The sequence below is a fragment of the Castor canadensis genome, chromosome 5 (assembly GCF_047511655.1).
Source record: "Castor canadensis chromosome 5, mCasCan1.hap1v2, whole genome shotgun sequence".
Taxonomy (NCBI): Eukaryota; Metazoa; Chordata; class Mammalia; order Rodentia; family Castoridae; genus Castor; species Castor canadensis.
In genome coordinates, this window is record NC_133390.1 from 60335252 (window position 1) to 60349255 (window position 14004).

At 36.5% G+C, this 14004-nt stretch overlaps 1 protein-coding gene across 2 annotated transcripts in view; it reads left to right on the plus strand.

The window, feature by feature from the left end:
• The first annotated feature begins 4784 nt into the window (after positions 1 to 4784).
• Positions 4785 to 14004, plus strand: part of Cd96 (CD96 molecule) — an 88858-nt gene continuing 79638 nt past the window's right edge. For both annotated transcript variants that reach the window (XM_020156240.2, XM_074073070.1), the window contains exons 1-2: positions 4785 to 4969; positions 7133 to 7489. In XM_020156240.2, the coding sequence (XP_020011829.2) occupies positions 4909 to 4969; positions 7133 to 7489 (418 nt within the window). In that variant the 5' untranslated portion in view covers positions 4785 to 4908. The remainder of the gene's footprint in view (positions 4970 to 7132; positions 7490 to 14004) is intronic.

Sequence of the window (14004 nt, forward strand, 5' to 3'; positions counted from 1 at the left end):
AGCAAGTGAGTTCAAATCCCAGGACCACTAAAAAAATTATTTCCCCAAAGACTCCATTTAAAAGGAGGGGAAAGGGTAAAGATTGTGACTAAAGGTCACATCTTTGATTGGCTCTACTGAGCTGTGTTTTCACTAATTAGAGAAACACAGTATCTCTGTGTAAACTATTGTAAAAATACAACAAGATTAAGAATATTATTTTACAGTCTACAAAAGGTTCAAAGTATGTGATTTTTGCTCCATAATATTTTTAAGTTCTGAAATCAATTGCAACATGTCTAAGGTTTTCAAGATGTTCTTTCTCCACTGAATGTAAAGAGAAATTTTAAATAAATTTCAATGCTTGGAAACTAGGTAGAATGTAAAATTTTTTAATGTTTCTCTTATTTGTGGCTATATTAACTTAGCTCAGGAAATATCGATGGTTTCTTAAGTGTACTTTTGAAAAAGTCAACATTATTAAATTAGCGAAGAACTGCCATTAGATTCCCAGGACTTTGGCTAAATCAAAATTAATCAATAAATCTCTCTCTCTCTCTCTCTTTCTCCCTCTCTCACTCACTCTCTCTCTTTCTTCCTCCCTCCCTCTCTCAATATTCAAATATTACTATAGTTGTTCAACCTAATTTTATATTTCTATTTCTCAAAGTAAAATAGGTTGAATTTTAAAATTTATCTTATTAAAATTTTTTTCTATGCATTCATATATGAAATGTTATACAACTATTTTCAAAGGAAAAAGTAGATTTTTGTTTTAAATCATGTACATCTGTCTAAAATATATTATGAAGGAAAAAAGTTCAGGTTAGTGCATATGTAATAAAATCATATGTCCTATGTAATGTTTAAAATCTGAGAAAAAATACAATATATAGATCCTGGTAGTGTTTCAGTAGTTAGGATTCTAACATTTTTATTTCTTTGTTATCTCTTTAAAATGTTTTCTTGTAATGAGCAGACATTGCTGTAACTGAAAAAAATTATCAAACTAAAATTAGTTTTTTATGGATTGAATTGAGTGTGGTGGAAAAAGTGTTAATAAAACAGATTGCTGTACTGAAAATCTCATGAAATTCTTTTGTCATTACATGGCCATTTGTATAGGACTTACACAAATTAACTAAAAGGAAGAACTGTGCCTTCATGAAGACAAGGCTTCTGGCTGCACTATACAGGTTATCTTTTACTTCTGTCCAAAGTCCATTTATCCTTTGAAAATTGCTCCCTGGTAGGGGATGGTTCTTCCAGCAGGAATCTAATTCTGTTAGTTTTTCCTTTCTTCTAATTCAGAGGCATGAAACTCCAGAGCAGATTTTGATTCCATATCCATGTGGACACCAAACCTTACCTCCTCTTTCTCGGTAATGTCTCATCACATTTTGTCATAACTACTGCCAGCCGGAAAGCTTTCCAAATACCTAGGGAAACATAAAACTCCTAATAGGTCTGCTGCCTCCCTTTTTTTCTTTCTTTCATTAACTTTCCATGTGTACCCAATTCATCCTTTTAAAATGTTTCATTATGCTAAAGTGATATTTTGCTGCTCTGATGCAGAAATGTGATCGTATCTCTATGTAGTTACCTGAATTTTAAAAAACCTGTACTCCTTAGCCTAGAATTTAAAGTTCTCCATAATTTAAGCATTCCTCTTGGACAGCTTTGTTTCTCAATACAGCCTTTGCTCCCCAAAGGACAGCCTACACACTGAATCTGCCTTGAATTTCAACACCCCCAAATGTTGGCTCTTCTTATTTCCTCCTCCAGGAATGACTACAGGGTTTCTACCACTGACTTCTACTAAACAAGACCAAGTTTGGATTCTGCACTTCAGATGATCCTGGGCCACTGTATCTCTAGGACAGCTCCTCTTTTACACTCAGGTGGTACTTTTGGTACACGTGGCTGTTCCCCAGCCAAATGGCAAATGCCTTAAGAGCAATGGCCATGCGTTCTCTTTTGTATTTTAAAATCACTTAGAGCTTTGCCTCTAGTAATCCCTTAACAATTGACATGCAATAAATATTTTTTAATTAACTAAAGTCTTAAGCAATCACGTTTTCTAAGCATTCTGGGAAGCATGTCCAAAAGATAACATTCCACATTTTTACTTTTTATTTGAACAAGGAAGAAAGTTCAAGACAAATCAGTATTATTTGAGTTAACCACTATGGAAACCACAAAAATAGGTTTACCTATGATCAATTTCCTATTTCTGACAATGTCCCTTTCTAATAAAGTGTGTTTAGATAGAGCATTTTAAAAATTTGTCCAAAACTCACAATCATGGCTTGCCTCTAGCAGAAATAATGTGTTCCTGGTTCTCTTTGTAAATAATTGAATTTGCCTCTGAAGTTAAAAGAAATTCAGTGTTTCTTTTTTGTGTGTGAAGCTGACTGCTTCTCTTTCCTTTTTATATGCAGCAGACTATGATATAAAGCAGAGGAAATGTACAGTTGGGATTTGGTGGGCAATGGGGATAATAGAAAAGATTGACACGACTTCCACAGAGCAGTTATTTTTAAGTATAGAGAAAGCCTTTTCCCTTCTGAAAGAGTCTTCAGAAAGTATTACCAGGATCGAAAAGCAGTGGGGGTAATCCCCATCACCTGAGATAGCCATACTGGTGTGCAGGGTGTTGCTGCCACCTACTGCATGCAGGCAGCCATGGAGGGGCTGCCACCTGGCTCTTGCAGCTGTGGGCATTCAATTAATATTCTGTGGGCATCTGAAATTTTTCTTCCCTCAGAGCCTAAGTGGATCCCAAAAGAAAATTAGTCAAATCTGAGGTTTTCAGGCCACAGGACCTTCTAAGATAGAAGAACCATGAATTAAGACGCTGAAAACAACTAGAGGGGGCAGATTTGGCCAATAGCCACTGAATGAGTAACTCCAATGACCAATCCTGATGAGAGGCAAGGAATCTGTGAAAATTGAGTGTATAGCTCTGGAAAAGAAATAATAATTTCCCTCTTACATGGTGTTCTTTTTTGAAAAGTTGCTTCATTTTAATGCAATAAGTGGAGTCTTCTAAATACTCTAAAGGAGGTGTCCTTAAAGAATCCAGTAAATTTGGATTTTTATTGGTTTTCTAGTTAGGTAAATTCTTCTTAATATGACAAATAGGATTGTGTGAAGTAACAATTTCTTCTCCAGGCATTTAATGTGTCCTAATCTAATAGGGATACCAATTTATAGATTAGGACCTTTATTGTATACCTCCTGGCCTGGTTTTACTGCTATGCTCCATCACATTGATTTACAAAATTTTCAGGGGGAAGGAAGAGATAGAGGCACCCAGAGCAGTGCCATGTCTTGCCCTTCGTTCAAGGACTTTGTATTTCCCAACCTTCCCTGAAAAAAAAATCCCTGTCAATATCACCTGACCCAACATCCCCAATTATCTGGAGGGAGATGGGAGGGATAGGAAATAACTAATCCTATCTTCTGACTTTTATAGGAAACATCATTAATTGAGTAGTAATGAGTAACTATAAAGATTGTCATGGCAAGTATTAGCAATGGTGTCGCAGGTGGCAGAGGATGTTAGTCCTTGATTTGTCACATGCAAAGCTCTCTACTCTTGCTAAGATCTAGTGTCAGAATGGTAAGGGTCATTCCTTACATTTTAGCATCAATCATAATCCCACAATTTCATGTATAGGATGAATCAGTATATACATGAAATGTAGCCAAAATTATCTCCACCTGACTTCAAAATATATTACTGCTTCAGAAACATAATTCAACCTTCTCATTTATGTTCAGTCTTGATGAATGGTTCCTATATTCTAGAAGTAAGATTGGGGTTACAGAATATTTCACCAGTCATACATTTGATTATGTAAAGATACATATGTTTATTTTTGTTATTCTTTTTTTTTCACTAAACTTACACTGCAGACCTCACCTTTCAGCATGTTTTCTTAATGTTGGAGAATAAAGACTGCCTATTTCATCATAAGATATGGAAAAATTAATACAACAGTATATGGCAAGGAATAGTCATTATGTCCTTTTATGAATAACCAGACATTTTTCCCAAGGGGTCACTTCCCATCATGGTCTTCTGTAAGTGGGAGTAACTGGGTAGATGGAGCAGACCTGGTAGCTGGTTGAAATGGGAGATTCTCTGCCTTTGGGTCTGATTGTTACCACCTCACTCTGTATGCTTTCTGGCTTAGGCACAGATAAGCTCTTCTGCCACCAGCAAATAAGGCTTCCAGTTATCACATTGGGAGACTTCCTTATTGGAACAGCCTATGGCAGACAAGGCGAAAAAAGGGGCCCTCCTTTTTCCCCTCCCAGGAAATGTGGTTTTCCTTGTAAGAACAGAGACAATAAAATTCAGTTTAGTAGCTGACATTACTCCCTGTTACTTTTCAGATTTTATTAAAATTAAATATGTTAATTATTTGTTCTTTCACCCTGAAGCAATTCTGGAAAGAAAAATATCCCAAGATTGAACAGAAAAACTATTATGAAAGGCACCCAGCTCATATTTGGTAAATGACTTTATGGTCTTGAGGAAAGACATGTATAAAAAAAGCATATCAGAAACTGCTCTGCATGATTTCCTTTGTTTGGATTTTAGAAGCAGCTCGACTGACAAGGAGATTTTGAATGAGAGACTCTTTGGATATGGAAAAGTCTTTTAAAGAAAGTGATATACAGGCTTTCAGAGAACAATTTTAACATTGTTCTGTTAAAAGTTATACTTAGCTGTGAACCACATTACTTTCCTGTCTACGTTTCATTTCCTGGGGGTTTGCCAAGTGATAAACAGACCCAGGTCTGTGGTAGATTTGGGGTTTTCAGCACAAATAGCGTGGCTGGAGTTTGCTTAATTAAAGACATCAGTTGACTTCTGTGATCGTTACAGAAATGCTGGCGTAAGCTCTTCGGAAGACAATGGGAAAAAAATGGACATACTGTGCTGTCTACTCCATCATCCAGATACAGTTTGTCAGGGGTAAGACTTCCGGTTGTCCTTTCTTGTCAGATCGCCTGCTTTAGAGGCCTCTGCTCATTTAAAATACCTCATAACTGCTGCTGAAATTGATCACCCAAGGGCAAATTGTTGCTAAGGTTTTCAGTTATGTATTTATGTGGCTGCTCTTAGAGAGATGCTAGAGTCTAGAAATAGATTACTAACGAACAATAAAAACAAGAGAATGGGTGGTTTGACCACTGTTCTGAGATATTTTCACCGATTTCCCTCTTAAGAGCATTTCGGGGCTAACGGGGAGATTCTGCTTCTTGGAAATGAACTGTTCTCCAGTGGTAGTCAGAATGACTACAGAAAACAAAACAAGACAAAAAAATTACAAAGCCTTATCCACGTTCAGAGATCCTTGCTCAACTTTGATTCCTCTCTCAAGTTTCCCTGTTCTTTACTTACTGCAAGTATTTCTCCTCCAAATATGATGGTCTTTGGGAATGGGACATGAAATTATTTTTACTTAGGCATATATAGGTGTTGCCCTGGGGATAAAGTAGCGTCCTTGTGACAGTGGGAACCAGAGGGACTTATGTATAACTGTAAAGAAGAGAGATTAGTTCTAGATTCCATAATACAAGAATGTTGTAGTGAGCCTCAGTGTCTTAAGAATTAACTGTGCTTTTTAGATATAACTACGAAGATTTTAAGAATTTCTAAATCAAAGATCATATTGGAATATGATGCTGTAGATAGGATCAGAGGCATGGTATATTATTAAAGAACAGCTCATAGGGAGTTATACTCCACTGTACTAACCTCTGTTACTGAATTTTTTGCATCTGCAAAAGTATAATAATTCCCATTTGTCAAGTACCTTTGAGAGCCTTGTTCTTCTCAGCTGCTTGTCATCTTTTTTATCTTTTCCCTTTGTGTGCTTCGGGGGACTTGTCACAATATTATCATTTCTGTAACTGTATTCCAAGTTAATTCTAAAACAGAGACCAGGATTTCTGAAGGCATATCAAAGTCACATCGCATAACATATTTTAAGTGCTCTGTACCATTTGGTCAGGCTACTGATGATATAAAGAGAATCTTCCTCTTTAAGGCTAGTAAGCATTGGTTAGAGATGGTAGCTGTGGAACCTCAACCTGAGTCATTCTCCCCTCTGATTTTCCTCAGGAGACTTAACTACACAGAGATGAAGGTCTTTTCCATCCTCATAGATGCAAAGTCAGATTTCTTACTTTGCTCAACCAGATTGAATTTGTGAAGCAGTGTGGAGTTGTGAATGTTATAGAATGGTCATAGACTCTGGGCAACGGAGTTTATGTTCTTTTACTAGAGGTGTGACTGAGCAAAGCACTTCATCTCTTGGTGTTTCACTTTCTTCTTTGATAAAAAGGGTTAACAGTATCACTTTTATGGTGTGTGAGAATTAAACAGATAACATGTATAAAAGTTTCCTGTAAACATGTGCTTTGAAAAAACTTGCTATACACATATTAGTTATTTTTGCAGTTTCAGAGGGCTTCACCTGTGTGTTATATGCAACTGCTCATGTATAACTCAAATTGGTCAACTACATTAAATGTGAGAATAGCTGTATACTAAGTTTTCTGGTGCATTTCATTTTTAAATAGGCTTAATTTACTCACAGATCTTAAATTATTTTTTGGACAGACCATCAGACAAAGAGAAAAATATTCAGATGTCCATAGTTTCTCCTACTTTTCCTACACAAATGCCTCCTCATTTGCACTGAGTCTCATGCTTCCCTATCTGCATCACATACAAGTTTTCTTTCCCTGAGGCAACCAGGAAGAAATTTCCTCAGTTGTTCATTTCACAAAGTAACCAGGGTTTTATTTTTCTGCTGTTGTTTGCTTGCACTTGTTTGTTTTGTGGTACTGGGGTTTATTGCTAGGCAGGCACTCTACCACTTGAGCCAGGCCTCTGTCCTTTTTTTCTTCTTCTTTCTTCTTTTTTTGCTTTTGCTTTCTTAGCTATTTTTTGGAAAGGGTCTTACATTTTTGCCCAAGGGCAACCTTGGGCCATAATCCACCCAACCCCCACCTCCCTGGTAGCTGGCATTACCTATGCGTGCCACCTTGTCCAACATGAAACAATTTTAATTAAGAGTTACTCCATGCGAATTACAGAAACTTATGACACATATCTTTTCCTTTTCAGGAATATGGGAAGGAATAGCCAATGCAAGAGAAGACATTTATGCTGTACCTGGTTCTGATGTCAACCTGACTTGCCAAACACAAACAAAATCCTTCTTGGTGCAGATGCAATGGTCCAAGATCACTGATAAGGTGGACCTCATTGCCCTTTATCATCCCCAATTTGGCTTCCACTGTGGCCACAGGAGTCCCTGTGAATCAGTGGTGGCTTCTATAGGAACTTCTGGGAATGTAACAAAATGGACTCTACACTTAAGGAATATATCTTCCTTACTCAGTGGAAAGTATGAATGTAGCTTTACTCTGTATCCAGAAGGCTTTCAGACTAAAATCTACAACCTTCTCCTGCAGACATCTGGTAAGTGTGACCCACAGAGGAAAGGAAGTTCTTGCTTTCACTCAGCTCCCATTCACTTAACAAGCACCACTGTGTACCAAATATGTGCTAATCATAGTGCTGAGCGTGTTAAATTTGAGTCAAAAGAGGTATTGTATGGTAAAGGAGATAGAAGTTGATCAAATAATTCCACAAAGAAATGAAAAATTGCAACAGTGATAATTGTTAATAACAAGAACTACAACAGTCCTGTGAAAGAGCACATAGTAGAGTCTGGGAAAGTTGTACCTGAGAAAAGAATACCTGACCTGAAGTCTGAGAATGAGTAGACAGTAATACAATTTGGGCGGGGTGTGTGTTTTGAGTGACCAAGACAAAGGAAATAGCTGTGTGAAGGGCTTTCCAGTGTTTGAGGAAATGGGAAAATGGCAGTGGAACTACAGTTTAGGGATTAATGGATGAGATTGGAGATATGGTAAGGACTGGATGGTGCCAGACCTTGTCAGCCATGTTCAAGGCTCTAATTGTACTTAAGAACCATGGAGATTGAAGCATTTCTAACAAAATGATGGCATGACAGCTATAGTTTAATTGTACTTGTGTTATAAAAAGATGATACTGGCTTCAGTATGAGATGGTACCAAAGTGCACAAGAAGGAGAAATTGGAAACAAGTTAGGAGACCACCCCAATAATACAGAGGCCAGAGATTGGTAGTTTGGTCAATATAGAAAGAAATTGCCCATTTTATGTTTTGGGCATAAAATACATGAGTCAGTCATAGAGTGGAAATAAAATGAGGTGGGTATGAGTGAAGGAAAGAGAAAAATTGAAGGTGATGTTGGGTTTCTGTCATGCACATATGCATGGTGGAACCAGTCTCTGGGATGGAAGACAGAGGAAGTTGTCTAGTTCATGAGTGAACATATGAAAATGCATTCACACCATACACGCTTCAAGTGACTGCATTTGAAGATAGCTGTCCTGGGTTTAAGGTGCAGCTTCCTCCTGGCTAGAAATGAATTTGACTTGGGGCCTGTCATGTAAATTCTCTGAGCCCATTTGGAAAATGATAATAATACCTGCCCTAAATTACCTGGTCCTAAAGTAAATGATTTCCATTTCTGCTAATGGAAAAGAATGAAAATGAAAACCAACAAATGGAAAGGGCCCTGGAAATTGAATGTTTTAAACTCAGGAGGGAAATGGCCTGGTAATATGAGAAAATAAAAATAAAAATTAACTCAGGAAGGCCATGTTAAAGGAGCCATGGACCTGCCCTGGACAAGCAATAAGTATGGATTTATTACCTTCTTTTCATTTCTTATCACTTAACTGCTCCTAGCCTATGATATTGGAAGAGTCCATTGACTGTGGCCTTAAAATGCCTTATTTCTTTTCTGTTTTCTGAAAAATAAAGCAAAACAAACTTCAGAGCAATTGGGAATGAGATCAGTGGGATGGGTTTGAAATAAAGAGATGCAGATGACTTATATAGACAATATTTAGTTATACATATCTTCAAGTAGCCTAGATTTGAACATTGGCTGTGTCACTTACTGTACAGACCATTATAGCCAAGTTATAGTTATTTCATGTTTTTAAGCTTTTGTTTTGTCATGTAATAAATATAGATAATAATATTCCTCCTTAATGGGTACCATTACTTTGATGATTAAATTAAATAATCTGTATTAAGTATTCACCATACTTCCTGCCAAAAGATTTGGTAAATGGTGACTTTTATTAAGAATCATAGTAATACAGAATAAATCTTTCTCAATTCTTATTACAAATGATTGCTCTTGCCTTTCTTTTTATACTGTCCTAATTTGAGACCCAATGGGATGTTTGTCACTTATTCAGACAAGAACACATGGTGGCTTCAGTCATAGATTTTGTACATTCTGTCTATCCTGTAGATTTTACTACTGCATATATGACTACCTTAGCTTTACTCCATTGAAAAATGGCAGCATGGATTTCCATTGCTATGTCTACAAAATTACCAGTGTCTCTTCTCTGGACTACTGGGATGTACTCTATAGAAAATAGGATTTGGGATGGCTCGAATGAAGACAACAACGGAAAAAAGAGATGGTATCTAGAATTGGGGATGGTGTTGCCTTCAAAGAAAGTATATTTCTTTATAAAGGACAATACACGACAGTCAAGTTTATAGCTACTGTCTGGAGAATAGAGAAATATCTATATTCTGAATGGTTGGAAATTTTCATCTTCTTAGTGTAACTTTGCTGGTGATCAACTGGATCAGTTGAAAAACAATGGCCTTGGTATTAGAGAGAGAAATGGTTCTGGTTTGCATATTTGGGTACAAATGGATCAACATAGACAAAAAACGACAAGGGGAAAATATATTTCACTACATAGAAGTGTAAGCCTATTCTAGAGCTAAGGTATAGGCACTTAACTCAGAATAGGCAGCTGTCATCCAGAGTCCTACCAAGTCCCCACCCAGTGCATGTCATCTTTTACTGATTTATTCTTTTTATCTCTCTTACTTCTTCTCTTCTCACTTGTACCATTTTCCCTCTTTTGTTCCTGTGAGAAATTCAAGTTTACAAGCTAGCTGGGTAAGCAAAGCACATACATGAAGTGCAAACACTTATGAAGTACATAAACAAATGCAAATTTAAATGATGTATAAGAATCTAAATATGAAAGTGCTGCAGCACCAGAGGGGTTAGGTTAATTACCTCTTCCTGTTTCCTTTTTTCTTGTCATCTGAGTCATTCTTCCTTGTCTGATCACAAAACAGTGTGTATCTAAATCCTGTTCTCATGTCTCACAAGTGTTTACCTAAGAAGTGATTCTGTTCTCTTTTCACAATACCTTTTCTCTGTGTGTTTTAGTGCGATGAGACTCTGGATGAGAATGGAAATATTATAAACAGTTTGGCATTTGCTTCCTTTTCATTTTCACTTGACAAGTTTTCTTCCTAGGTTAGGAGTTTTTGAATTATTCAAAAAAGTACAGTTCTCTTGAGTTAAGTCTCAGGTTTTTGTAATGTACATTTCCTAAATTTGAATTCTACTGGATCTTACAATACTTCAGAATGTAAGATTATATCACATTAGAAAATTTGTAGTTTTTAAGATGAATTATAAGAGTACAACACGGTTTTGATTTACAAAAGTACATCATATGCCTTAGGGGTTTTTAATGCGAGAGTAGCAATGGAAAAGAGTTGTGGGAAAACAAGTGGCAGTAATAGTACCACCATAATCTTGAAAACATAATGTTGATAAACTCAATCTTCGATTTGTGACTAGGCTGGAAGGTGATTTGTTATTGAGCCTGAATGCTAACTTTCTAGAATTCTTGTGAGCAACATTTACCCATATTTTTCGAGAGCTTACAGTGCTAGAGACCAGGGATTCAGTGTTGTAAAATACAGACATGTATCAAGAATCACAAAGTTTGATAAGAAGAGGCAGACATAAGTCAAATAAGCAAACAAGTGTCAAAAGCAATATGGAGGAGTGCTCTTGCAGAAAGGAAGTAGGCAGTGGGAGAGGTCATCATGGGAAACTTAGGAAAGGTTTCCTAGGGAAGTCCTGATGGAACAGGAGCTACCCAGGAAACGATGTAGAATGCAGACTTTTAAAGTAGAAAACATGGTGTGCAAAGGTTTGGTGGTAGAAAGTTGTGTCAACTGTGGGATGTTTTAAAAGGAATTTTGGCTGAAGTAAAGAGAATGCAGGGGAGACAACTGAAATTGAGGCTACTGAGACTAGTTAGTCCAGTGAAGTAGGTTTGCCTTTATCCTAAGGACTATAAAAATTAATTGAAAAGTGGCTATTCTATTTTCTTTTGTTTTGCATTTCAAAAATGTATCTTTCTGGCTAAAAGGTAGGGAATTAATTAAAGAAGGGAAGGGGCTGGCAGAGTGACTCAAGTGGTAGAGCACCTGCCTAGCAAATATGAGGTCCCAAGTTCAAACCCCAGTATAGCCAAAAAAAAAAGAAGAATAAGAAGAAGAAAAGAAAAGTTCTCCAAGAAGGGCAGAGAGAGCAGTAAAAATCAGTTAGAAGAAAATAGCAGAATTCTAGAGGGGAAATGTTGGCAACATTGAGTACCATGGCAATGAAATAGATGAAGATGAATATTAAGACTAGAAACATGCTTGGAGATTTGCCCTGTGTATATGAAGTGAGAATAAAAAGCAGTGCCAAGGATGATGCTTTTGCATCTGGAATGATTGATTTACTCATTTTGTTAATGAACACTAGAATATGATCATATTGTGAAAAGATTATTTTGAGTTTGATCTTATATATATTGAGTTAGGTGTGAAGTATGAAGACATACAGATGATGCCTGATAAACAGCTGGATATATGACTCCTGATCTATCAGTTGAAGGATAAAACTTGGTGAATCATCTGAGAAGAGCTGCTAACTAAAGTTCTGGGAGTGAAAGAAATCATTTAGAGAGAGAAATCAAGTGGAAAAAGCAACGTGGCCTTTCAACATAGTCCATGGTGATGAGTAGAGAAAGGAGTCTTCAAAGGATAGAGAAGAGTAACTACAGAGCAAGAGTAAAATCAGGAGAGTACTAGGTTACAGAAACTTAGGAAAATATTTGCATAAAAGCAGTAGCTATCAATTCTGATGCTTCTGGGAAGACAAATGGTTATTGGATTTTATTTAGAAACATGAAAGGTATTGATCACCTCATAGGAGATGTTTCGGGGGCATTTGGGATAAAACGATGTTAGACTGGAAGAAGAGTGAATAAGAGGAGAGGAAATGGGAACAGCAAATATTGACACAACTTCCAAGCAATTGATCAGTAGTAATGGGAAGAGTTTGAGTGTTCAAATGAAGGGTTTTATTGGTGTTATGAGGTTGGTGCTTTTAATTAATGCAAGACACTTGACTCTATTTCAAAAGCCCATGGGTAGGATCCAGTTGAAAAAGAGTTAACTATACCACAGAGATGGTAAAATAAATAAACTAAGATTTCTGAGAAGATAGTCAATGAGATCCATAGCAGATGTAGTAGGACCATACTGAAATGTGGAAAAATACTTTTTTATTATAATAGGAGAAAGGAGAAATAAAATGAATGCATATGATGAGGGAGTTCCTATCTTATTTCCTCTAATAGGTTTCCTATAATAAAGGTAACAAAATCATCTTCAGCTAGAGAGAGGAAGGAGATGTCAGAAAAGTAGATCAGTGAAAGTTTGAGATAGCTGATAGAGAATAGGGGAAATGATTTCCTTGGGTAAGTACATTTTCATTTTTGGTCAGTGTTTAATATTCATTCAAGTATGGCTTGAAATTGTAATACAGACAGTTTGCATTGGCTATCTCCAGCAGTGCTTGGTTGCTTGGGTCTGGGCAGTTAAAAAGTGCATAGTTGGGGTTAGCCACAGATTAATTCTTTTTAGATTGCTGCCAAAATAAAACAGGCATGGAATTTGGGGTATTATTAAAAATGTTATTAAAGTGAAGGACAATGGAAACTTAGCTGAATAATGAGAGAAGGAAAGAAAGAAGAAGGCTGATGGATTGGAACAACATAAGGAGGTTAACTCATTAAAAGATCCAATGAATCTAGCAAATAGGTGAGATAGGACCAGATCCACAATCAAAATAGAAACAAGGGTGTTTGTAGGTTTGAATTAGTGACTTTGTAAGAGAATCAATAATGTGTGGTCACACAATCCCAGAGATGATTGTGAGAGTAGATGGCTGACATGGAGTGGAGACAATTAGTAAGATGGCAGTGGAAAGGACTGAGAGGTCAGGGATTGGGTAGGCCATCTGGACAGTCACTGAAATCATCCAGGATTATATCACAGTTTAAGCTGAAAAATGATTGCAATTGAGATATCAGCATCTTCAAATAGTAATGACGGGTAATTGGGAGATTAGAGCAGGATTCAATAAATGTTTTCTCTGAAAGTCCAAATATTAAGTATTTTAGGCTTTGTGCCACATATAGTCTCTGTTACAACTACTCAACTCTGTCATTGTAACATGGAAGCATCTATATGTCAATGGATGTTTCTGATTGTGTTCTACTAACATTATTTGCAAAAGCAAGTAGCAAGCCACATTTGTCTCAAAGGCCATAGTTTCACAGCCTCTGGATTAGAGGATAATAGCAGAAAATTGGGGAACAGAGGATTTTAATTTTTTCTCAAAGTGTGTTACATAGAACTGACAGTCCTTGAGATGATTTTAGGTGATTAATAGAAAAACTTTTAAATTATTAATTGTGGAGATTTATAAACATATATGAAATTGTATAGACTGTTTTGATAGTCTCTTTTATACTGAATACATAACTTCACAATTATCAATTTATAGGTAGTCTCATTTCATCTAATTTCTATCAACTATCCCTTCCCAGGTTACTTTGAAGAAAATATCATTTATTCTATTCATTTTAGTATGAACCCTTCAAAGTTCAAATAATATAACTAATGACACTCCTAATCAGAAATGAAGTCAGAAGACATTCAAAATACTAAAAGAGAAAACAGTCCACCAAGTATTCTAG